This window comes from Bombus vosnesenskii, unplaced genomic scaffold (genome assembly GCF_011952255.1).
Source record: "Bombus vosnesenskii isolate JDL3184/JDL3185 unplaced genomic scaffold, Bvos_JDL3184-5_v1.1 scf7180000016273, whole genome shotgun sequence".
NCBI classification, from domain to species: Eukaryota; Metazoa; Arthropoda; class Insecta; order Hymenoptera; family Apidae; genus Bombus; species Bombus vosnesenskii.
The window spans coordinates 1,277,462-1,304,319 of NW_022884342.1; the positions used below are offsets into that span (position 1 = coordinate 1,277,462).

Below are 26,858 nucleotides of genomic sequence, written 5' to 3' on the forward strand. Positions count from 1 at the left end.
GCTGAGTTGCGACTGCGGCTGCCGGCGCGGCGGCGAGTAGCGAAGCGAAGAGATGTTACAGCTCTATACACGCATTGGCGAACGTAACGGAACGGAAATACACGCGAGGCGAGCCAGGCGAACGAGTTAGCTCGCTGCCAAAGCTTGGCAGGTCTACACACTATGCGTGCAGCCCAGGCCAGATCGCCGGTAGGTACCGCGGCCAACGGGATCTACTACTATGCTCCAACTGTACCGGCCTTTTCTATCTCCCTTTCTCCTCTATTTTCCTCTCGCTTTATCTCGCTGGTCGCCGCGTCTCGCGGCGGTCGGATCTCTCGCCAAGCCGACAGAGCACAGGCCGAGAGCGGATTTGTTGCGAGCGACACGTAATAACGACCGCCTCTCTTTGCCTCGCACACGCTAGCGTCGCAAAACCGTAGGATGGAACCCGGTCGAAGCAGGCCAATCAGGCAGCCACCGTATCTACCTGCGGACTGCCTTCTGTGTAGCACCTGCGGCCAACGTGGCCAGGCCTTGTAGGTACTTTGTAAAATGCCGGCGACCGTCGATGACAGATCACCTCGGCCTCCTCTAACCCCCAGCCCGTCTCCTTTCCCTTCTGGCGATACTAACCGAGCCCTTCACCTTTCTCCCTCTCTACCTTTCTCCCTTTGGCTTTCTCGTATAATCTTACTAAAACTTTTATATCCTATTTACCAAGGCTCTCGCGTTATTGATGTTTCTGTTCTCTGTGTCAACGTCAAAGAGAAAATATCGAGCCACGATTAATCGCTGCGATTTCCCCATAGTCGATCTCAGTTTTTATTTCGTTTTATCAGTCACGCGTTTCTTCGGTGATTAACTTCTGGTCACGATTAAAATTATTCGTCTACTTATCTGCGAAACAAGGTTCTTATTAAGGATTCCAAGATTAACCCTTATCGCAATACCTTCTGAACGTTACCAAGAGTTCGTTAACCTTTTACCAGGAGTGACCAAGATGGAGATCGTATTTGCCAGGGTTTCTCGGAAAGCGAGAAACTTCCAATCCACCTCCACGATCGCGGGGACGGAAGATCTGGAGAATCGAACTAATTGCGAAGGGAAACGAGTGGCCAGTGCGCGAGTCGCGGCGTAGAACGTCGCTTGATTGAGTCACTAGCCGCTTTTATTTCGTTGCCTATTACCCAGCCTGGAGGCCGCAAATGCGAAACAAAGGCTCTCTCGCCATTGATTGAACTCGCTTGTCTCTCGGAAACGTTTAGCGGTCGAAATTGGCGGTGCTTTGGCGCTTTCTCGCCGCGATGCCGGCTCCCAGAGACCGCTCATTATCTCTATCATCATCGTCATCTTCTTCATCGTCGCGGGCATCGTAATCATCATCGGTATCGTGGCGAATCGGACCGCGAACGCGCCACCCGTTCTCCGATGCCTCCGCGTTGCTCGTAAAAATATCCGAGGCCGTTTGCGGAACGCTTCGAACGGGCATAAACGGTCCGCAAAGCACATGGAATGTCAGCGTTTATCCTGGATACGTGTATTCTTCTTATTCGTGGCATATTACGCGTGCTTTCGTCAGTTACTTAACTCCCACCCCCGAATTCTTCATTTTTTTTATATAGCCTTACAGCGGTGGCAAAAGCTGCCAACATACAGCGATCGGTAGGAAACGAGAGTCCTTCTCTCGAATTAAAAAAATTCGTTCTATCTGTTCGACGCTCTAATAATTTTAGGAGAAAGAGACGTTCGATTTTGTAGATCATCCAACTTTCATCCCCGAATTCACGATTACTGGAATTTTTGTCGATTATTCGTATTTGCATTCGATTTTTCGATTTGCATTGAACTTGATCTTTTCCTGTTGGATCGTAAAGTAGAGTTTCCCTCGTCGGTCTCGCATTCTCCTCCGATATTTGTGAAAGAAGGGAACACTGAATTTTGTAAATCGTTCGAGGAAAGTTCGAGGAATTGTTTCTCTCCGACGAAAGCACGCAGGAACGCTTCTCGTTCGTATCGAGCCTATCGGTCAAACGATAAAAATGTCAAATATATTCGTGTTGCCCTTCACAGAGCGGCGTACAACGTCGAATACTTTAATTAACACGGTTGAAAAGGGAAACGGGGCTCTCTGCGAGAAGGAATTTCGAAAGAATCACTGGCACGGACCGCGTGCGGATTTTAATGTTAATTCCAGCGATTGGCTCGCCCTGGCTGTGTCGAGATTTCAGGTCCAACCCACGATATCTTAATAGGTTCCCTGCTACTCCGGTCGCATGATGGCCGCTCGTTTATTTTCGATCGCCTGCTTCGCCTCTCCGACAAGGCTTCTATTCAACGAAATTATTAACTACGAGGATCTGTTCCCGCTATCAAGAAGAAAAGCGAGAACACGATGGCGATAATGTTTTCGTCGAATAACGTCGTTATCGAGAAAATTCCCGCTTCAGACTTTGGAAAACATAAAGCGTGAATACTCTCCACTCTGCAACAGGAGCGTCGTCATTTTACAATTCTACGAATTTTCGCGATTCTTCTAGATCGCGGATGTTCGCGCATCGTAAAGATACCCGCTCGTTATGATATTTAGCGAGCGAAACAAATCATCGCGATCAGGCGTCGTGTCTTCGATCGTATTAGCAAAACGAATAAATTTGCCTAAAGATTGTCAGACTATAATAGCGACTATTAAATTTCAATATCCATCTCGTTTGTATCTCTCGTACGGATAGTGGAACATCGGGCGATTACAAGAAATCCAATACACGCTCTTTTCTTTCAAAAGATTAAGGTAAAATTCAATCGTTCGCTGTTATAAATAATTCAATACGTTACGAGCTTGGTACAATTTAAACTGTGTGCTATTTAAAGACTCTCAGGGACTCGATAAAGATATGTATATGCAAATCGGGTAGACAGCCTTCTTTTTTGTCACGTTTAAAAGAAACAAACGGCAGAAAACGATAAAAAATTGACCGCTTAATTGTGCGCGAGAAGTGGCCTACTCGCTTTTACGTCGATCCGCCGCGTGTTTTATGTTTATTATTTTATAGCAGTGTAATCTGTGGACGGTTAGGCTTAAATAGACGGCCACCGCGTTTAAATAACGACACTCGGCAGGTTTGTAAAGTCACGATTTATCGTTGATCATCGTTCGTCAAAGCAACCGTTCAAATACAAAGTTCGAGGCTGTGGATTTGATAAATTTACAACCTTAGGAAGGAAATCGTAAAACCACGGTATACCTGGCGAGAATACCGGGCATGTACCCAAGAAACCCATCGCTAATCTCTTCGTATACCGAAACAGCTATCCTCGTTAAACGTTCCGCGTTATACGTAGATTCCTCGAAAATGTGAAACAACCGAAAGCACGGAATTAAAATGCAACTAGACTAAGCGGTATATTTCAACGTACATTAGAAATGTCTACCACGTTTCGAAAACAGTCTCGTCGTTACGTGGAAATAACAGTGTCTGCGTGCGCGCAACACGCTCGAGGCAATTGAAAATGAGCTGGAGATGGACGTTGACGATGTATCAATGGCCGTTTAATGGATCAATGGTCAATAGGTGTCAATTCGATGTTACAAGTCACGGAAAAGGTCGACAGGGGTTTGTTCTTAACGCGTTACGATATTTATGCTTACCGTGGAAGGTATTCGTAGCAATTATCGGCTGTTTAAGTCGACGCCGACCGATTCCTGTTCGGTACACGAGGATACGCTAGACGGTGTTCGCGACTCGGTCCACTCCTGGCATGCTGTTGCAGACCAGAGAAACAGGGAGAACATAAGAGCTCATAAATGTGAATTTAAGAGGCGCAATAAAAACACATTGAAATTGAGAGTGAACGAGCTAGAGCACGTGCTCCCACCGTAAGATTCTCTCGTTTCCTGATATTCGGAATGTTTAGGAAACACATCGTCGTCCCCCTTCTCTGTTTGCTTTATGCTCGCTGTATTCGTCGATCAATCGCATCGTCTTCCATTATAAACCTTCGTATCGTTCAAAAGTATCGTATAATCGCTGTTGGCTGCGAAATGCAAGTTTCCAACGTCGGGTGAAACGAAAGGATCGCTTTACAACCCCCGCTGCAGGGTCATTCGCGCCCTAAGCTCGCTCAATGTCGACCGGGATATTTCGGAAAGCCATAATCCGCATATTCTTGTGTCCCGGTCGAAACAGGCCGTTTGAACGCTAACAGGGCCACGATCACCTCGTAAAAGCCCGACTAATGCGTTTTCACTTTCGTCGTCTGGAGGCTCTATGCAAAAAAAAACGTCACAGGGAAAAGCTCAACCCTTACGATTGTTTACCTTTGTCGAAACCATGTTTCGCCTTGGATTTGTCACGATGCGGTTTTTTCTGCGGCCGACCTCGAACGAACACCACTCTCGAGACGTTATAAAATGCGTTGCTTATCTAAAATCGACCCTGAACGATCGCTATTGTAGTAACGTCACGAATGATTTATACGGCGCTCTAATTTTCTACTATCTGGTAATTTTGGAGGTAAACGTTAACAGGATATCTACGTTTTGCAATACGCGTTTTTGTCGGATAAAATTTGGAAAAATTACATATTAACGAAATATATCTTGGCGTTTGGTCGAACGCATTTTTTATACAGTTTGAGAAAGGATAGATGTGGCGAGTAACGTAGCCTGGTAAGAAAGTGCAAAATTCCAGGCAAGCCAGTTGGCAACACTGCTTTCCTCGCAGAGACGCAGTATCGACCGCGGCCCCCAAAGGCTAAAGCATCTCAACCTCCGAGTTTCTCCTTCCTTCTGCTGTCTGAGCAACCTCCAGGATCCTCGACCCCTTCACCCTTTTACTGCCTCGACGGCAAACAAGACGACTGAATTCCATCGAATAATTAAAGCGAATTAAACGCTTGTCATTCAGACACTTGCAACATTTTGCCTGTAGACAGTAGTCTCGTTTGTTTGTTTATCCACGATCTTTGCCACCAATTTTCGTACGTTTCGCTAAATACAATAAAAATATTCGCTTACTTTCTTATCGTACGCTTACAGGCAACGATTTTTAGATTCTTTATTACGTATTCGAAAAGAATCCACATTTTCTAGCACTTTCATCGCCGTTTCCAGAGTTTCAACGTAGCGTTTAATTGTGTCGAGACAACGAACGGCACGTCGCATCCTAAATTACGCGTTATTCGCAGGGAAAGCGTTAAACACCTTCACGACGATGTAATCCGTGACAACTTGTAAAGTAGATAAGACGCGTGCACAGGTGTTCACGAATATTCGACATGCACGGACACAGCTGTGTGCACGAAACCGTTGTACGAACGACACTCGTGCACACGTACGTAAGTACGCAACGAGAAGACTCTACGACCAGTTTATGGTCTCTCAACGTTATATCGTCTGTGTATATCTCTGACAATTCGTCGCTAATGCTTTCGCCATTAGTTCCGATTGCATGGCGTGCCTGCCGTGCCGCGGACACGCTTAACCGCCAGAAATTATGCGGACGATTCACCGGGTCGGATCAGTCGCTTGTTAACAACCACAGAACTTTCGTTCGATGCTTCGTCCGACAACGAATTCGCCAACTGCGAAGGTTCGATCGATGAAAGTCCTTCGATCAGACGGTATCAGATCGATAATCTTGAACTTCGACGTTCAATTTTACACGGAATAATCAAGTTCGTTACATACTGCGACACACCGTTCATCTTTCACGTAACAACGAGCAAATAAGACAATATCTAATACTTGGAGGCAAAGGTATCAGAAATAAAAAAATAATTCGAACAACCCTAGCAAAGAAACTTGATAAAATAAACGATATATCTTCCTGAAATAAATCAATACTCGTATTATTATGATAATCATTACAATGCCTCGTGCTCTATCCTTATGACGGTATGACGCTTTTGTTTGAAGAGAATGTTTGCAGCTAGACAGAAGGATACGCGAAAGAAAAATACGCTCAGGTCACGTAAGAAAGTGTTACATTCACAACTGCGAGCGCCTGGACTTTAATCGCCCGTATTTCATATCCTAACAATATATGACAAATTCTTATGGCAGACAAACATCGTATTACAACTTGCGAATTTTTTCTCTCGCGTCCTCGGCGAATCAAGTTAGAATACCACTCGTCTCGAGGAGAACATCGAACGCACGTAGCTGGTACAAAAACCGCACGATCCGAATCCACGAGAGGGTAATTGATTACACGAGTGGAGACAGAAGAAGAAGAAGAAAAAGAAGAAGAAGACAGGCGAAAAAAAGGCGAGGTAGAAAGAAAACGGGAGGCAAGGGTGAGCAGAATGCAGGCGTAGGAACCGAGCTATCTAATGGATGCGAATATATCGCTGTAATAAATTTCGCAAAAACCCGAAAGGGGGAAGAGAGGACGAGCAGGGGTTTGCTCGGTCGGCCAGTTTCGCGGCAGAGCGGCCTAAGGGCACGGTTCTTGCGCGAACAAGGAGGAACGACGAAGAAAAGCCGAAGGAAAGCGGTGGAACGAGAGCGTGGCGAGGAGATCACGTTTCCGGTACGTACACCCGACGGCCATGTTTCCCCCGGCTCGGCCAATCGGCTGGCTGCTTTCGTAGAAGGGCTGAAACAACCCTACGGCCAGTGGAGCTCCACCCCTCGGGAACGTTCTTCCGACGGATCAATAGAGAGCTGCAACCCCCGTTCCACCGTCACCCCCGGAACGCGCCGTCGGAGCAACGCTACGGACTATCCACGTCGTTTCCTAACCGTCTCGAAGGGAAGAAAGCCTGCAAGCTGACTTTAAAATGCGTTCGCTCGGCTGGAGATTGTACCGCTTCGAGGAAACGTTGTTGTTTAAGCGCAGCTGCTCGTTTTTTTTTTTTTAGCGCTATTTAACTGCAACTCGCTAAGCCTCCACTCGATAAATGGATACCACCATCGTCGTCCAAGGGATGACCGTAAAGTCGTAGATAAGACGGCGGTAGGAATAGATCGAAAGTGGGTTGAAGGGTAACGGTAGAATAACAAATAGCAGAGCAGTGATTTGTTTAATATTCGTCGGTCTATACGAGCAAGAATAGAGCAGACAACTCGAGAAATGACTTTTCCTCGAAAGATCTTCGAAACGGGCTCACCCTGCTTTAAAAACGAGAGTATTCTTCCACAAACAGTATCTCGCGTCTTCGTTCAAGCCTGCATTTCGATGAATGAAAATATTTATTTTAAGTTCGGAACTGGTGTCGACCGTTCGCAGCTAGAAATTCTCCCCTTAATAAGATCGTATCTGTCCAGAGGCGGTTTGTATCTGATGGGAAACGAAGTGGGCGACGTTCGCTTGAAAAATGCATGGCCGACGTGGCGGGGTGCTGGCGTGTACGTAGCAACGACACCCCATGGTATTTCGAATACACGGCATACGGAATACCAACAACGCTGGTCGCACGTTCCCCCGCGTGGGACCTTTTTGCTTTGAAATGGAATTCCCTCAGCATCCACCACCCTACCATCGCGCGACCTCGCGCGGGAACATGGCGACCGCTTCCACGAACGCCGCCGCAGAAGCATCAACCGACGACCACGTTGCCTTGCGAGACGTGCTATGTGGAAACGAAGGGGTGGAGGGGTGGGTGGTCGACAGGGCGAAAGGTAGCAAACCGAGGGGAGCAGAGGGGAGAAGCAAGGTAAGAAACTACGGCGAAACAAGGCGGATCGTCTTAATTTCAAACGGTTCGCGTAATGAAAACTTTCCTCGTTAAGGGCCCCCTTAATGTTCGTTCGCCATCTTGCTGCTAAATGCAAGACAAGAGTTTCGGAGTTTCTTGAACGCGCCAGCTCTTCACTCGGACTACAGAATTTAAGTTGGCGATTGGATCGCACTGGCGTCAGAAGCCTACGGTGAATATTCATCTACGTAGTTCGAAACCGACAGATTCCGAGCTATATTTATTTACGGTTTCACGATGAAAGAGCCTGAAAATTAGAAATGCCTACGATATGTAACTGAGTTCGCTGTTGAAGTAAGGAAGAATCCGATAGATAGGACGGAGAAAAAAAAAGAAACAGGGACGAAGAAACGAGAAGATGCCTGTAACAACGAGCAGCGACCGTGCGTAGGAACCGCTCTTTGATTATCCGCTGCTTGCTATAATAACGAGTTCATAAAGATGTTGAGGCGCATGCGCGTGCAATCGGCCGATCTCTCTTCCTCTCTTTCCCTGGCAGACCGTGTTCTTTCGTGCCTGAACTTGGAGAGCACTCACACGCATCGAAATAATATTCCCCATTTACATACTTATAGGCTCACACAGTCGTGAATCGAAGTAGAACCCTCCTACCGAGAAGCTTACTCTGTCGGTTTACTCTGCTCTTCCATTCCCTCGTCTCTTTTCGTTCTCACCAGCGTGTTCTGCCCCTAGATCTCTCTCTCTCTCTCTCTCTTTCTCTCCCTCTACCCTGCACCACCATTTTTTCTTCTTTCTCCCTCTCGGAATCCCCTCCAGATTCTACTCTCGAGCCGTATTCTCCCTTGCTCGTGGTAAACGAGTCGAACTCCTCGTCTGCCTCTTCCCTCTCGTTCCTCCTCCATCCTCGCTTCTTTCGGCCGAGCAAGCTCTTTTCTCGGTCTTATTTCGTCTTTAATCTCTATCATACGTTTATGAGGCCGCATAACCACGAATCGAAAAAGAATCCTTCGGACGAGCAAAACCATCGCGATATTCTCCTCCGTTCTTCTTCCTGTTCATTTCCTTCGCCTTCTTTTTCTCCCTGCTTCCAAGTCTTCCCTCGTCCTTGGTGGCTTCGACTGTCTCAATCTCACCGGCGCGCTTATTCCCTCCTCTCCAATCCTTTAGCAACGTTTCATTACGCTTTGTTAACTCTCGCCTTCCTTCCTCCGACTCTTGTTTCCTCGCAACTTCTCGTCGTATCCTCCTTTACTTTTGGAAGCCATCCTTTCCGCTCGAGCTGCGAGCTACCTCCGTGGCGAATAGACGCCGCACAGGTCGAGACATCTTATTTGAAACAATGTTCCTCACTCGCCCGTAAATCCTCATTTCAAATCCCGAAACTCATATAAAATCTGGCTGCGCCAGGTCCGAACCCTTTCCGTTAGTCCTTCCTTCTCGACCCTCGCCATGACCTTCGTCCGATTCCACGGCTCTCTCCGACCACCATCGTCCATTTCGCTTCGTTTCTCCTTTGATATATCGTTTTTGTGAAACGTGGCCACGCTGTACCTACTTTGCGCACGGTTCCTTGCCTCTCATCGAAGAAAACTATGCTCGATCTTTTACTCCGAGCGACGAACGTATCGCAACGAACAAGCAGAAAGATTCGGAACGACGACAGAATGGAATTGCCGTGAGCAATCGAACGAACGTGGCAAGAAAAAGTTCAAGGGACGACACTGGATCAGAAGACTTAATCTCGTTTAATGGCAAGTTGGCTGGTAATAGGTACGATGGAAAAACATGAGCAAAATGTATCGTAAAACGATGTTATTCATGCAGAGGACGATACGAAGGAAGATCGAATCACGACGAGGGTTGAGATTTATAGAATAAACGACCAGTCACAGAACCACTTAGGCTAAGTATAATATGGTGGTCTGAATAGAACACTGGATGGTGGAACGTGCAGTTAGAAAGACACCATTAATCAACGATAAACGAGCCGAAGACTATAAACATTAAGTAAAATAAATCCTTCGATTAAATTCCGCTCATAATGTCAAACCATTTTATATAACAAAAAGAATCGTTCGAAGCAACGAAACGAAACAAGCCACGGACATAAAGTGTGACGCCGTTCGAAAAAGAAATAATCACATTTGGACACGTATTGCGAGTTTCCCTGACACGCTGGTCTCCTTGTTTCATCGAGATTCCTTTCCATCCGCGAAGAACGTTTCGCTCCAGGTGAACGTTTTACTCGATCGGAGAGAGCCCGCGCCGTTCCGTTACGTCACGAGATCCTTGCTGCGATAAATCAGCTGGGCCGAAACTCCGCGACACGTGAGTCGTAATATTTAAGTTAATGACTCGGTATAATAAAGTTAATGGCTTTATGATAGCCGTCTCGTGGGACAGCGCGAGACCGTGGCGACGACCGTCGCGGAGACACGCTCGAATACCCGCGATGAATGCGCTGTTAGCGTACGTATCGCGCGAGTACGGGTCGCGAACAAACGGAAGGACTTCCAAAGGTGGAATAAAGCTGCGATCGGATTAATTCAATTTGCTCGAATTCAAGCGAAACTTCGAAGAATATTCCAATCGTCTCTCAAATATGTAACTGGATGGAAGAAATAAAAATTCAATTCCGAAATCAAATAAAACGACAATTTTGATAGAATTCGTTAGTACGATCATATTGGATATTAAAATTGTTTATTGTGTTTTTCCTCCTTATAGTCTTCGTATAACATATTCCAAATTAATACCGAGTAGGTGAAACGAATCTCTGCTCGGATTTCATTTTTCTCAATTACGGTCATAAAACTATGAATTCGTATAAACGCATTCGCAGTCTATTAATAAGAAATCCCACCTTAAGAGCAACCATCGAGAGCTCGCACGTTCCAGACTACTTTCAACGACGTTATATAGATATATCCTTTTCTCACGCGGCGACAACGCACCTCGAGTTTCGTCTTTATCGCCTTATAAAACGAACGTCTCTCGCACGCGCACGCGACCGTAAATAACGCTTGGCGATTCTTGACATTCTCTCTTCTTTTCCTTATGCGTGTACGCACGCGAAAACCTGCAAATCCTGTCGATGCCATGCCACGTAACTCGGCTCTCCTTCCGATTTCCTCTGCTCGCGAGCCGTGGAAATCTGTGCCGATAACGAGCAAACCTATTTGCTAAGCTTCGGACGGCAGAATGTTACACCAACTGGACGATAAACGACGCTGTTAATTTTTAATTCGCGAACAAAGCGTGCGAGATTATGAAGATCAAGGAGGAGATAAGAGATTTGAGATTAATTGGTAGGTACGTATCTTCGTCTTTCGATTCATTACGAATTTAATAAAATGCTTGATACTCGTGTATTATAAGAGATAAGTGCGGTGGAATCGTGCAGAGGATCGATAAAACGGTAACGAGAGCTGGCTGTTGCAACCCGTCGAATATATTTCAAATATATCATCAAATAAATTATAAGTAAATATAGACAATGCCCAAAGTCGCTCGTACAAACGTATCACGCTACGTAAGAATAAAGAAGACCCCTGAAATATTTCGCAGCGCGTGTAACAAAGATAACAGGAATACGAGAATTCTCAGTGTTCCACGTTGAGTCTTAATGTCGTACAGCTTACAAGCGCTATATAAGCATACGAGCCCAGTTACCTTTCTAACCTTGCATTTAAAAAAATACTGAAAACTCGAAGCAGCAGACAAGAAAGAAGGATTGCGGTAGCAGTTCTCCGAAAGCCAGACGATACACGGTATTCCGTCGGCGAGTCGAAAAAGAAAAAAAAATGTAATTTGCAGCGTACGCGAAACCGGGATTTTATACAATCGCGCGCGCGTTAGCTCGTAAATATCGCAAGGCAGCGGCCAGTGGATTTTTTCTGCTCGGTTTTACGATGCAACGCATGCAACAAATCAGTAGTTTTGCAATCGCATCGCGATCCATCCGAGTCCACGAACCTGGAATCCAGCTTCGGAATAAACATGCAGATTGCGTGAATCTTTCCTTCTTTATTGTTATTAACTCGGCGTTATCTACTCCATCTCGGACGAGTCTGGATAATTGCACTGTCGACAACGATGGATAACGATGCATTTATGGGAAACAATTTCCTTGCGACGCGAGTAACTCGCAGGATTCTTTAAGACGCGCGTGCTTTTGTGACGCGGATAATACGACGATGCGTCATAGCGCCGGAGGGCCTCGGATTAATTTAATGAATCTGGCATCAAGGGAAGAAGATACGACTGGCTATAAATAAACCACGTCAGCTTATCACGATACTTTCCAACTACCTCGATGATATTACCACGTACACGCAGGTTGCGATGATTTAAGGATAAACAAATGTTTATCCATGGTATCGACGTTCTTTTCCGCGTTCGCCGTTTCGTACAGCGATCTCGAGTGAGTTTGAAAAAATAGATCGACGGTGGTTGCAGAAAGTATTTGCACGTACCTTCATTTTTTCATCTTTTATCATTTTCGCGGTATCGAGTCCTGGTAGTAAAATTATGTACATAACGCTGAACAATATAGAATCTAATACGGCTAGCTGTAATTAATCAGGACGTAAATAATATAGCGAATACGGTGAAAGAGTGAAAATACTTTTTGTAGCTAGTGTATGCGTTCCAGTTTGCGAAACGTTGCACGTAATATAGTTTCAACTCTTAACTTTGTTCGTTTCAATTTCAAATTATCAGATTGTGCCTGATGTATAATTTACTTTGCTTAAACGCACGTTTATGGCCGAGATTTCCGCGAGAAGAGGTCGAATAACAAATGGGACGAGAGTCGTAAAAAGACTTTAGTCGTACGAGATCGAGATCATCGTTACCGATTTTTCTTGATCAACGATAAATACATAACGTTCTTTTTACCTTCGCAGTCGCGTTTCCCATTGTTGGACATCGTTAGCTCGCTCGTTGTATCTTCAAGCGAAGATGTACGATTTGAGAACGTCACGGGAGTTCGTTCGATCGCATTGCCACAGATAGAAATCCAAATTCTCGAGTACGAGCAGACACACACGTAGAAGCACGAAATCCCGCCACGCGTGACACAACCTGACGCCGCCGGAGAATATAACGCACTGACTAATACCATATTCCAGCAGCCCTTATTCGAAGCCCTAAACCCTTGAAGGTGTGTCCCTGCAAATTTACGGGTAGACACATGTGTTCAATTTCGCGGACCTGTTTGTTCCACTCCTTCGACCTCGGAGGGGAAGAGTCCTCCTTCGAATCTGTCTAAATGTTTAAAAACGAACCGCCTGTACGCCTTTCCCTCGTTTTTTTTTTTTTTATATTCTTGCCGCAAAAACGCAATCCATTTTTTTCAGCCAACGATCGAGCAACGCTTTTAAGTAACTTTGACTTTAAATTAAATCGTATCTGTGAATATTCATCGCTCGATCGAAAATTCGAAATTATCCGACGCGAACGCGTGACGAAATTTGAAGATTACTTCGTGACGCCGAGAACGTAAACTGGAAACCTCTTTGAAAGATAAAAGAACGAAACGAAGAAAGTGAGAGAAGGCTGTGCATGTATTAGACGAATTAACAGTTAGAAGCGGAGGCCGCGTAAATGTCACGGCGGCATCGAAAGAGCTACGTGTGAAAATTCTGTTAATATCCGTCGTTAGTTACGGCTAGTAAAATGCGACTTTAATAAACGCGAACCGCTGGGAAACGATAACAGGAACGCCGCGACGTTTTACCAAAACCGTGAATATCGCGAATAGGACGTCGATTGTGTTTAGCATAGATTCACGAGAGACGCCATCGTTTTTGGCCAAAACACACTCGTATACTACGAAAAGCAGAAAGAGTTCCTATGCTTTCCTTGCGCAAAATCGAGCAAAATATTGAAAAATGACACGTTAGTAGAGTGGCGTGTTCTCCGCGTCTTGTAGGAGAGACGCCATACATACTAATTTCTCTTTCTTAAATTCTATTCTGCGCTTACTAATTAATTAGAAAGCACGTTAAACGTAGTATAAAGTAGATAGGCGCGTACTTTATCCTGTTTCCATTGCGCTTATAAGCATTAACGTAAAATTTTAACGTAATTTTTCGTACAGTCGTTGCTTTAATCTTCCACAGACGACACGTGCAACGACAGCCGAGCAGCCACTAACTTGTTTTCCCAGGCACACATGCAGGGTTGTAACAAGAAGCAATATATACGATACTCTTTCTCTCATCGCGAGATATTACAAGTGTGTCGACTTTTTGCCCGTGGCGTCTCTCCCAAATTTACCCTACGAGCGTATTCTCGCATCTGCCCAAACTTGATACAACATTTATATATCTTTTTACTCGATAAGAAAATAACGACGGCAAACATGAAAAGCCTTCTTACGATTACGAATTCTTTATCGATGAAATCTAGAACTTTAATCCAATTAATTAGCTTCTTAAACCGCGGTGTAAATTTCTTCGAACGTTTCAACGCTCAATTTCATTTTCGTTTCAATCGAGAAGAGGTTTTCAGCGTCGGACGATCGCTCGAAAGAATTTTTCCAACGTTAGAAAAGTAGGATTCGGTGGAAGATCGACTCGAAGGAGCTTCGTTGCACGCAAGTTTGCGTCTTCCTAGATTTCCTAGATTACTATAATCACCGGGAAGCGTCGATTTAGCGGAGCCTCGCGTCCTACGTGTTCGTAACTTTCGCCGGATGCGTGTTCCAGTAAATTGCGCACGATACGATACTTTCCAAACATTTTGCCGGTTTTACTCGCGAGGTACAAAATCTAGTTAACCAGTGCACCAGAAAATAGCCTTCGCGTTTAATGCGCCGAAGTTACCGCTGTCTAAGACTTCCGAGCGCGAGCCATTCGTTCTTCCGGAAAATCGTTTCGATCCTCCATCGATATTCCAACAATTTACCCACTATAAACATACGCTTGCGATTGCAATTCTTTTCCAATAGCGCGCCAGTTGGACGAGGAAAGCTCGAGCAGTAAATTACGCTCAGCCGGGTTAATCCCGCGCATCTATTCGCTCTTGGCGAGATTCTAGACCGTCGGAAGAGGCGAAACAGAGGCAGCCTCGAACGCTGTCGTCGCGCGAGCACGCCGCTAGAATTTTACGATACGCGTATTAATCATGCCGGACGACGTAATGCACGAGTCGACCAAGCAGTGCGTTTACGTCGAAACAGATTTACGACGAACAACGTCGACAAATTTGCGTTTAACGAACGACGCACGACGAAACGCGCGAACCGTCCGCGACAGATAACAGAATTCGCCGTGCGTGATCAGCGTGATTCGAGATTTCGATCGACATTCGTTTTATAATCAAAGAATACTCGCAATTTATTCGTGAAACGGCGATCTGCTTCGTGCTTCCAAGAGAGATGCGTTTTTCGCTCGTTGGCGTTAAACCAGACGCGCGATTCGTATTCGACTGGCTCCGTTGCAATTAAGTATGCTTCTTCTCTGCCGCGTTCCGCGCACCAGTTATAAATTATTCTTTATTGTACACACTCACCTTTGATGGGCCGTAGGTGAGGCGGTGAACGAACAGCGATAACTCTTCTTCGCCACATGGGGAAACCTGCGCCGCACAAGTGACCAACAATTAGATTTTTCACCGCTTTAATGAACATTTTTCTTAATTCCTTATTCAAGGCTACGGTTACAGCGCGTGCAAATTGCGACGAACCCGCGGTCCCGAAGAATACGCCGGAACAAGATTCGATGTACAGATTTTTGATATACGCATTTGGGTGTTCGGATTCGAAACGACGGTTGGCTAAAATACGCATCCACTGTAACCATAACCCTATACGTAATTATCAAGCCATGCAACGCTTGTGATACGAATTTTTAACAAAAATTCAACGCAAACGTATTCGTAACAAAGTCCAAGCTTCGATTCTTCGATAAATTTGGAATCATCCGTTGAACCTGGAATTATTCGATCGATTGGGTTATCGAATATAAATTATGCACGGTAGTTGAATATTTTACACCCGACAGGATGTAACAGCAGGGAATATAATAAAATAGCCATTGAAGAATATCAGACGATACGAAGTTTACTAACGCTCGGATCTGATTAATTAGTACGTATAAATGCTACAACAAATACGACGGTGTATCACTATATAATACTTTGTGCAGTCACTCTGTATTCTCTTAACTCTACTACTAATACGTGTCATCGCTGTTGACGAAGAATCGTTAAGACAAAGTTGGTCGTGCAAACCGACGAGATTTGCGAGAAAGAGACGGGTCGATAAGAGATTAATGCAACTAGCGACACATTGCGCAGCCGCTGTTAACGCGGACATAATGTTTCCTCGATAACGCGACATATTCGCGTTCAGTTAAGCGGGTTTATTAGCGATACCGAGCTAACGGGCGTTACGCGATGAGCGACGACACATCGTAAACCGTGGTTCGGCAAACGTACGCAAACATTTTCACGAGCGACTGCGATGTAACCGGCCAACGTCGAAGTTAACTTCTGCCGTAATGTTATCAACGAGCGGCCGCGCGATGCTGTCTGGCTGCTCGCCGATCGCGACTACGATTACGACGGACCACGGTCTATTCCGAGCCTTGAACCAGAAACGGACGTTCTCGAGCGATAAATCAAGAAAATAACGAAGGCCCTTTGAATCGGAGCGAAAATAGACAGCGAATAATTCACCTCGAACTAGTACAGATTGTTACGTTAAAAGAGAAGAAAAAAAGAAAAAATAGCGACGGAGAATTGATCGTAATCGAAGAAATAAACGGGGCACGTTTCGCGTAACCGTAAACGACGGATTGTATTTATTCGTACGTGATTAATCACGGAATAAACGTAAAGTAAATCAATCGCTTAATTTTTTATGCATTTCAGAAGAGTAGATTACTTTCTTCTTTACGTACTTTGAGAACAGCGAGTTGCTATCAGAAAAATTCTCGTAAACTTTATTAAGAAATTACTTTGCACGGAGACAGAAGTAATTTCAAGTCGACGAACTGCCATTCTGCATTTTTATCTTTACTTGCTGCCGTATATCGATGCTTCGAGGAGAAAGTTGGCGTAAAGCTAACGAGGCTGAGGTAACATAGTCGTTGTCTTAATTCCCCTTAATCGTGGTTTCTTCAAAATGTTGTTCCAACTCGATCGAGCGGCGCAAGAAATTTTAGATAGCTGGCGTCTCGCGTAAAACTTGAGCGGAGGGATAAAAACTAGTCGAATAATGTATTCTAAAGCTAGACAGAGCTGGGACCAACGATTCCTCGTTTTTCCATTGCGCATTCAAAATAAAACGACTACCTCGCGGCCGATGACAAGCGTAGATCGTCGATTCGAAAGAACGATCGTCGACAAGAAGATCGATCGAAGAGAACGCGATGATGTTGGAAAATACGCAGCTAACAAAAGTTACCTTCGACCGAGTCGCCATCGCCGTGAGCGCACCGAGCACGAAGAAAGTAAAATGGCGTCGTCGCACTGTGTCCGTCGGATAACTTGCGGAGATGAAAGACGCAAAACCGTTTCCTTGATTCTTCCGTGGGTCGATTCGCGATCGCGTCAGCTCGTCGTGGCGACGAGACGAAAACTGAGCAGATCTCGTTTCTTAGCGCACGAAATACGTGCCGGGGCACGAAAGGGAAAAAAAGAAATCAAAGGAGGTCGTTACGACACGACCTTGGATCTTTGTTAGTGCCGGTTGATATCCGACGTTTGGAAAAAATTGGAGTATTGACGGAAGAAGACCTTCTGCGGAGAAAAAAAAGTTGAACGGACATTGGGCCCCGTTTCGATTGTTCGTCCGACCTTCGAAGGGGATATTCGGAACGGTTGCCGCGTTCAGGAAAATTTTATCGCCGGTACCGAGACGTCCCCTTGTTCGATGCCGACGGAACGACTCGATGGCATTCTTCTTCGAGATTTTTGTCGCGCGATGGACCACGATTGTCCATTGTTACCAATGAAAAATTTGGAAACGATAAGAGGATAGTAGAAGGGGAACTGTTCGAACGAACTAAAAGTTTGTATTCTCAAATAATAACATCGACTCTTAAAAAATAGTTCTTTCGTCATGTGCAAAGTTATTCGATTGTCCGAAGAACGTAACGTCGTTTAGATCAGTCGCGATAACAAAGATTCCAATCTATTTCTCCCAATGCGATATACTTGATACCACGTAAGTTTTCGCGAAATGCAGCAGGGAAATATATTGCGATTAATATTTTCGGAATTATAAGGAACGTAATAAGATCGATTCTTTGGAAGCTACGAAAGAAGCAGTGCTTATAAACCGGATTTTTAAATCTTCGTTTCCAAGATGATCGTAACGTTACTTTCGTTAAAAAACCTATTTCATGAATTTCACGACCGTTAGTTTTTTACGATTATTCTTTTGAAATTAGAAAGAAAATTATGGCCGAAACGACGTCCGACGACCGATGAATTTAAAGCGCCATTCGAATATACCTAAATGGACGATCCATTGCGTTATTCGGAAACGAAGTAAACCGAATTTTTCGAGCATACTGGATTCTTAACAGGTGATCTCGGGAGTAATCACGTTTCCGCGCGACTTCGTCGGTCGAACGTCGTTTCGCCGAGACGGTAGGCGGCGCCCGGCGTCTTTTCCTCGATATCGATTCCCTCCCCTTTCAGTTTACTTTCACTCTGCAACCCCTTTGCCGTTCAGATTAGTCGGAGTTAGGAATCTACCAATCGAAAGAGGCGTCTCGAACGAAAACATCGTCTAATTTTCCATTTCCTCGTTTGCTTCCCACAGCGACGACGACCATCGACTCTGGACGTAAAAGGAGCGAAACATTTCGGCCAATTATAAGCGAAGCAATTTGCAGAACGACCTCGAAGTCCATCCGAAACCGATTCCGCGAAAGAAATTCGTTTACGCGTTGCTTTAATAACCGCGCCCGACTGTTTCGCCAATTCTGCAAAGTCTAGTCGATCGAAGGCCTCGATTTATCGATCGGTCGACTCGCTGACGAGAAGCTTAATTACTTGGAGATCAAGTAATCGCGGAGAAATAGATTCTTCGATAGCAAGGATCCGTTTGTTCGCTCTGTCGAAACTGTCGAAACTGTCAGAAGTGCATAAATGCAGTGAACTGTTCTTTTTAATAATTTTATCTATAGATAAGTTTATCTTCGTAGTATCAAACTCCTACAGTCGTGCTTATTGAATGATAAGAAGAAAGAAAGTTACTCTACCTACGCTTGCATCTAATTAATTAATTAATTAATACGGTAAATGGTGTAACCAAATGGTGTAGCCATTGTACGGGATGCAACATAGCGATAGAAGGATTAATCCTTACGAAAATCGAGCGAATCAAGGATAGATTTATCGAAGATTAAAGGTAACGCTTAAGGATGGATCGTCCGCTCCTTGAAAAACACAGAAGCCTAAAAACGCAGGATTTGAGAAGATCGCGGGTGAGGGATCGAGCCGAGGATCCGCCGCGTTTGCTCGTGTCGCGAATTCGCCAGAGAAACGGAAAGGGAAAAAGAAAGGAAGAGGAACGGGGGAGGAAGCTTAAAAGGAAGAGCGATTTGGCATTAAAATTCAGGTAGACGAAAATCGAGAAAGGAAAGGAAGGATCCGGTCGGGCGGAGGGAGGAATGGGAGAACGGGGAGGGTTCTGCTGGTAGGAAGGGCACCGCGAAGCGAGAATTTCTTTGGGTAGCTCGTTTACTCGGGGTAGAACGAAAGAGCAAAGAAAAAAGTAATCGGTAGCATGCGAGGCACGCTCGGGAGCCTTCGCGGCGCGTACATTCTCGGCTCGTAATATACGACTTCCGTACGTTGATGGAATATTCGAAAAATCCGAGAGGCCGTCGGTGATAAAAGTATGGAAACACTAGGGACGAGGATTTTGCTACGTGTGCGGTCGTGAACCGGCGAACAGACGCGTTCCGCGATCTCGTTTCCCTCGGCATCGACGATCTAACGAATCGTCGAGCGCGAACTTCGCACGCCCTATACGTCCGACAAATCCGCCATGAATTTTCTAGAAACTAGCAGCTCTCCTTTATTACCTTCTTTCGCACTTCTGCCGTTCTAACGCGAGATTTTTCCACGTACCTTTCGCTAAACAAACGTTTGCACGCCTATCCTCCGTCGTTGATCAAACATCGGCAGCCTTAAACGCCTCGATAACTCGTTGAACAAACCGATTGAGAAGCCGGTAATTTCTTAAGCAAGCCGGAAGGTGCGTAAAACGAGAAACGGAGCGAAGAAGGGAGAAAGATTCGCGCGATATTCGGAATAATCGCAATATCAGCCGCGCGAAGAGAAACGAACGCGTTGTTACGGATCGAGTGGCTCGACTCGAGGCCACTGCGAGAAAGAACGATCGGCCGACGACCACCGAATCGGGTTCCCCGTGACCGGAGCCAGCCTACCAAAATCTCGTCTTATCTGCGACACGGCGCGTATTTTAACGAAGGAAGCGTCTGCACGCTCGCGCGCGTACACACGTAGGTCGACTCGTGGGCGTGTAACAACCGATACAAGCGTACAACCTCGGAGATATTCTTTCGAATATACGACGGTGCCGAGTCTGTTTCCGTCACGCTCGCGTTGCTACGCACGAGCTAACTGTCCGCTGGAATGCGACGTATCTTCGAGCCGAGAGCCTATCACGCGGAGAGGCAACGTAAAAGAGGCAGAACCGAGATAATCCGAGTGTTTATCGCTCGACCAGCAACGAAATCCTGGTGAACGTTGCTCGCGGCTCGGTCACCGTTTTTAAGACCGTCATAGACCATCAGAGACGCATCGTGGCAGAGATGCCGCTTCGTATTTTACATCTCGACGCGCGTGATCCAAAAATAAATACGCGCGTTACAGTCGGAGAAAATTCGCGAGTATTTTTCAGAATTTCCAACTTCGATTCGAGCTTTCAGAGAACGTCACCGTTCATCCTACGTCGTTCGCGAGATATTTCGACGGCATCGTTGCTCGTTCCTCGTTCCAAGGGACGTAAGACGCGGTCTCGCCTTCTGCGCGCGTTCGTTCCTCGGCCTCCGTCGACGAACCGGACACGTTATGGATTATAAACTTCTTTTCTTCGTCCGTTAGATGCCGCCTACCCTCCGACTCCCCGATACCGACGATCCCCATCCTCCCCTAGAAAAACGCGATGGACCGAATGCCACGTGAATACAATCACGTGAAAACTTGGGTCGGTAACCGCACCCTCCGGACGTGGCAACCGGGATACCGTCTCCGCTTCTAGATCGTATTTTACAACTATCGCACCCGCCTCGCTTCCTGTTCCTCTCGAACGCAACGGTCTCTGCGCGATTTCCACGAGAAATACTAGGAAACATGGAATACAGAGCGGAGGGAACGTTACGAGGGACGCTCTAGAGAAAGACGTTTAAATATCCGCTTTATGTCGCTGGTTCGTCGCCTGACGAGTTCGATCGACAAATTTAATTGAGAAATTCTCGTGAGAGTCGAATAAATCGAAGGGCGTGATAATTGCGAATTTGATCGATAAACCGATACGCCGAATTTTCACAAAGATGCGTCGCGTTATCGTTTTTCTCTCGATAATAAATTCGGATAGGTAAACAGCTCTCTTCGAATGAAACTTCTCCGTTGCGCTGATCACGGCGAAGAGGATCTTAATGGTATCCATTAACGATATATAGGGTGTACATTCGCACATTCACTGTATCGCCGTGTCAGCTATACGAAGCTACGTAAGGACAAATTGCACGAACAACGTCCGCAGTATCACACCGAACATCCGAACGACGCAACGTCCGAATCGTATTCGTATCTCGTTCGCATCTTCGACCCCTTCCAAGCGCGATGAGCCAGCCTCGCCTTCGTCCGGATACCTGATCGTCGAATCGTCCAGTAGGGGGACGTACAAAGACGACGAGGACCTGGGTGGAACCGAAAAAGAGCGCACGGCGGTGGGAAGGTGGAGCGAACATCGAACGAAACCCCGAAGAAAAAATAAAAAAAAAGGGAAGAAGAGGGATCGCGAGCGAAGGACGAAGGGCGGAGAAGGAAAGATAGGAAAAGGAAGAGAAGGAAAAGGAAGAAACGTAGGAGAGGAAGGTCGGAGAGAAAGAGCGACGGCGAGGGAGATGGAAAACTCGGCTGGTCTCTGACCGTAAGATAGGGAGGAGAAATACGTGGTCGTAAAATACGAAGCGCAGTCCCCAAAGAAAATACGAATTAAAGCGGCTAACCGGTGATCCGAGAAACTTCTGTATAATCGAACAGAGACGTCAGCGAACCGATGCCCGTTCGCCTGCAAACCAACGTATCCAGCGAATGCGGCAAATTGGATTTTTCCATCGATTTTATTTCGCTGTCGCTTCGAGATATCTTTCAATATCTTTTAACAAGAACAGCTTAAAACAAGAACTAAACGGGCAAACTCGCTCGAGACGTTTGCGCCGAAACGGTAACCGGAAGAAACCGGTAAAAGAGTTAGTAAAAATAGGAAAATTCGTAGACGAGGTCGTTAATCGTCCGAAGCCACGCAGCTTGGTTAAAACTCGCATGGAAGAAAGGGGAAACGCACGCGGTCCCTCCGGCGACTGGCGTTTAACTTTAAAGCCTCGTGACTCCGGTTACGCGCAGCGAGCCGCCGTCGAAGGGATCGAGCTGGTTGTTTCGCCGAGAACGTCGCGGATCCTCCGCTCATCCGCCCCTCCGAAAGAGGGATATTAACCGTAGATAACACGGAGGGGACCCGTGTGCCGCGAGCGCCTCCGATACGACGCAACGGTATCGCGTGGTTTCAACCCTTTAGCTCCCCCCCTGTCGTGAAATTCACCCTTGCGTACAATAACGTTGGAACTCGCGGCAACGCCCGTAAAGGCCAACCCCCTCCGTATTTAATTTACTGAATAATTGGAATCAAGCTGCCTCGTTTGTGTGCCGCCCTCCTCCTTGCCCCTCCCTCCCTTTCCGATCGCGGAACAACAGAGAAAGCCGCCCTACGTAACTCGGATCCTGCGAGAGTCTGACGAGGAGATTCGTGCCCGTTCGTAAAACTCTCCTCGACCTGGTCTCCTCTGTTGGTTGGTCCTCCTGCCGACAGTCAACGGCTCTCCACCCTTTCTCCTCCCTTCGATTCGACCGTTAGATCCGCCTGGCTATGGGGGTGAATAAAGATGGCCAGATAATACGAACGACCGACTAGCTGGCGAACGGGATTACTCTTATCCAGTCAGCGGGAACGGGTTCTCGGTTTAAATAAGCGTCGGGAATTTTCCACCCTTCCTAACCCTCGTCTAATCTCCACCTAACTCCCTGTTCCGACGTTTTTACCGATTCAGGTAGACATTTCGATTTGGTAGATCACGAGGGTTGTGTATTTATGTGTGTGTGTGTATGTGTGTGTGTGTGTGTGTGATGGGATATTCAGAGAGGATGGAGTATAAATCAAGAGAAAATTCTCAACTCTTTGAATTCGACAACGTGAAATCTGAAAAAGTACGAGTCCGAATTCTTAGCGAACCGATTTATATAAAATAGTAAGCCAAACTGTCAATCGGGGAAGAAGTTTCGCAAAGGCGTTTTGTTTTTGATGGAACATAAATGGAGAGTTTTTTGATCGCTGGTCCCTCCTTTGACGCGCTACGAAAAAATGCGATCTCGAGTTACCGCGAATCGGCTGCTTCGTAAAATTAAAACGAACGCAAGAAAGCGCTTCGACGCTTCTTCGAACGCGACGAGCACGCATCCGCGTATTTAAAAGCTCGTATCGCGTCCGACAGGTGAACCGTGCATAGAAACGAATCTCCCGTTAAAGAAACCGTCGGATCGGAGACGATTGGTTGGCAAGTAGCGGGAAAGGTAGTCTAGCGGGAAAAGAAGCTGGCAGAACGAGGACTCCTCGCGAGTCAAGAGCCAACGTTAACCACGCATGCGTCTCTAAAGCAAGCAGAAATCGATGGCCGCTACTCTTTACCTTCGTACGTGTATAGTATGAGCGTAGCGAATGTGCACGGTAAACACGTAGCCAGACCGCTATAGAACGAAATAGGGTGGAAAGTCGTAGGATACGACGCGGTGCATTTCAAATTCTCGAAACTCGCGTCCCACTATCCGCGTCGTGGGAACTTTGAATGCCAATTGTTCACCGGGTCACGTGAAACGATATAATTAAACTCTGCCTCGAGTATCTCTATCTATCTATGCAAATCGACGCCGAAGCAATCTTCTCTTACAGGATATCCCAAAATCCAGAGGAACGCGCAAAGATACTATATATGATACTATGTATCATAGTATCGTACGTAAGCGAATAACGTAATTCTAAATCGCTGCCAATTGCGATCGATGCAGACGATGCTAAACGTTCGCAATCCGACAAAGCAAATCGGCGTTTTCTTCGATTAATCTTACTCGCTGCGGTTTAACTGGCAGAGAATCGGCGTAACGTCGTCGAGACGAAATCACGATCGAGGAAACGGAGACAAAGAGGACGAATCGTAAGCAATTTACGCGTTATTATCGCGGAATAGCTTGGACGAGGATCAACGTCGATGTCGGAAAGAGGCCTGCGGCGAAGGTAAATGGCAAACGGTCCGACGTCTGGATCGTACCGGCTCATGGACAAGGTCGTCTCTATGCGACGTTTCAGCCACGATGTTTTAATTATGACGCGAGTCTAGAACGACATCGCGCGATTAGAGCGTACGCAATTCGAGTTACGTTCGCGGCGCCAATCGTCTACCTCGAATTTGTCACGTTGCGATCGACGGAACGACTCGCGGATATCGCGAAGCGCGAACAAACGAGCGATTCTGTTTCGCGGTCCCGCCTCCGCTATCCCATGGTCACCGCGTTTTACAATCGACGCGAGCGTCGGCACGTTCTTGCGATGCGCGCATCGACGACGACTCCGCGCGCGTTGTCTTACTAAAAGAAATTGGGAAAAAAATTAAAATAGCCTTTCTGAAAAAGAAGTTGGAAGATGAGATTACGTTCGGCGCGACCTGCTAATGGGAAGGGCACGCGAGGGTGAGATCGTGACCTTCGAGGGTAATTGCACCTGCGAGTAAAACTGCGACCTCGCGTCTTTTACTGCGGCATTAACAGGGAATAATTTAAAATGTAAAAGACGCACTCCGCAAGAAATCGTTCGTTCGCGAAAACTCGTATCGTCCTTTCGTCGCATCGTACGAATTTTTATTTACGAGGTACGAAGCTATTTATAAAAGTATGTAGAGGAATTGCGATCGATTTATGGGAAACGATATAATTCTCCGGCAGCACTCCTAGCGGAGTCTGCTCCAACTATTTCCCACTTTGCTGCCGGTATCTCGAACGACTGTACAGTCGATACAGGAAATTTGATCTGTTTTACCATCGCCGTATAGAAAAATGTTAGAAAAGTTTTGTCAACCGTGGATAAATTTACGTTGCGTATTCGCAAATGCCGAAAACAGCTGAAATTTCCCGATATACACGGCGCTATCGTTCGTCCGCGTATATTCGAAATCGTAGGTATCTTGGAAAACAATCGCGTCTTAAATAAATCGTTCGCGAGGTACATCGATCTTCCTTACTCGTTTCAACTGGTATTATCGACGAAAGTTAAAGGAACCAATATGCTACTTTCCATTGTACGAACGCGTCCAAATAAACATTCCACCGAACGTCGATTCTAACGTACTAAAATAACGCGCTGTTTAGGCTTCCTAGTATCGATATATCAGTGACCTGTTATATCGATCAAGTGGTACTCTTGTAGAAGATACAACATACCGCGATCGATCAAGGAAACTATCTTGACAACGCGAAATAGAAATTTTTACGTACGAACGATAACGATTTATATTTACGCGTTTGTTTATACATAATATAACACAGTGAAATATAATCGACGAACGCGATACTACAGACTCTATGAACATAAACCTACATAAAGATTTCCTATAACAACCATCAATTTTCTTAATCTTCGAACTCGTTAAAACAGCCCTTCTAACAAGGAAGAAAATTACGAATAACGAGCTTTTCCGCCGCCAGTTTTAAGCGCGATCCTTCCACCGTAGAATGGACGTGACGTCCGAAGAACGGCGGATGTCGTGTGCGCGCGCAGACGATGCATGATGGCCGCCGCGTTCGATCCCGTTGGTGGGGAAGCAAACGAGTGGGGAGAAGAGAGGTAGGGAAGGATTCGCTAGCGAAGAAACGATAGGTCGCAGGAAGGGGTGGGTAACGATACCATCGTGAAAGCTATTGGCAGGACTTCCATGGACCTAAGCTCTGCCGCACGAAAAATAAGGGCGGCCATCATGGATTTCAAGATGGCCGTTGCCGCCTCGAACAGAGCGTGTCCTAACTTCCTTCGATCGTTTCTCCATCGTAGAAAACGAATCGAATCGACTAACGCCGCGTATAATCTCCATCGGGGAATAACGACGCGTGGAACTTATCGCGGAACTTTTGATTTGAAACTTTTTTACGAAAATGGAGTAAAGTTGGAAATTATCAGCGTGATAATTGTATTATCGTTTTAGGAAACGGCTCGTCTCCGTTTAGAAACTATATTAAGTTTCGTGGCGCGCGTTACGTATGGTCTCATATACGATTTACGAGCAATTAACGAAACGATTAGGTTATATCACCGAGAAACACGGGTTTGGATCGGTAAACTCGTGAACTGCCGTAAGAAAACAGGTAAACCAAGCCTACACCTGTTTGTTGGCCGCCGTAAAAATTGTAAGATCTTTACACAAACCGAATGATTCGTGCATCCTAAACGCAAAGACAACAGTCGTAAATTTTTAGTATCGCCTGCTGCATTTGCTCGGTCAATACTTAATTCATTCACCATGTTCCCGTTAACTATTTGGTCAACAAATTTCCACTCTACTTCCAACGACTATCGTTTAAGACTATTTTTTAAGACCGTGTTTCATCCTCACTCGCACGGGCAACGTGAAAAGGATTCGCGATTCTTTCACCCATGCGAAAGCACTTCCTTTTTCCACTTTTCCAATTATATTCCTCGAACGTTCAAAAATACCCCGAATCTGATTTCGACAAAAATTACGAAAAGACCGTGTATCGGTATACCTGGTGTCCCGTCTCTATCGTACGTTGAACGTCTATCGCACGAAACGAGAGCGCAAGATGGCTAACGCAACGGCGCTGCATTTCGATTTTACGTTCAGCGCGGGCGAATAAATTTCGAAAAAGTTTCGAATTCGTGGTAC

General features: G+C 46.0%; 1 protein-coding gene across 1 annotated transcript in view; it reads right to left on the reverse strand.

Moving 5' to 3' along the window:
• LOC117242289 (homeobox protein abdominal-B) overlaps window positions 1-26,858 on the reverse strand; it is a 75,466-nt gene that overhangs the window by 38,011 nt on the left and 10,597 nt on the right. Inside the window, exon 3 of the mRNA XM_033508827.1 lies at window positions 15,160-15,225. Within this exon, the coding sequence (XP_033364718.1) occupies window positions 15,160-15,225 (66 nt within the window). The remainder of the gene's footprint in view (window positions 1-15,159; window positions 15,226-26,858) is intronic.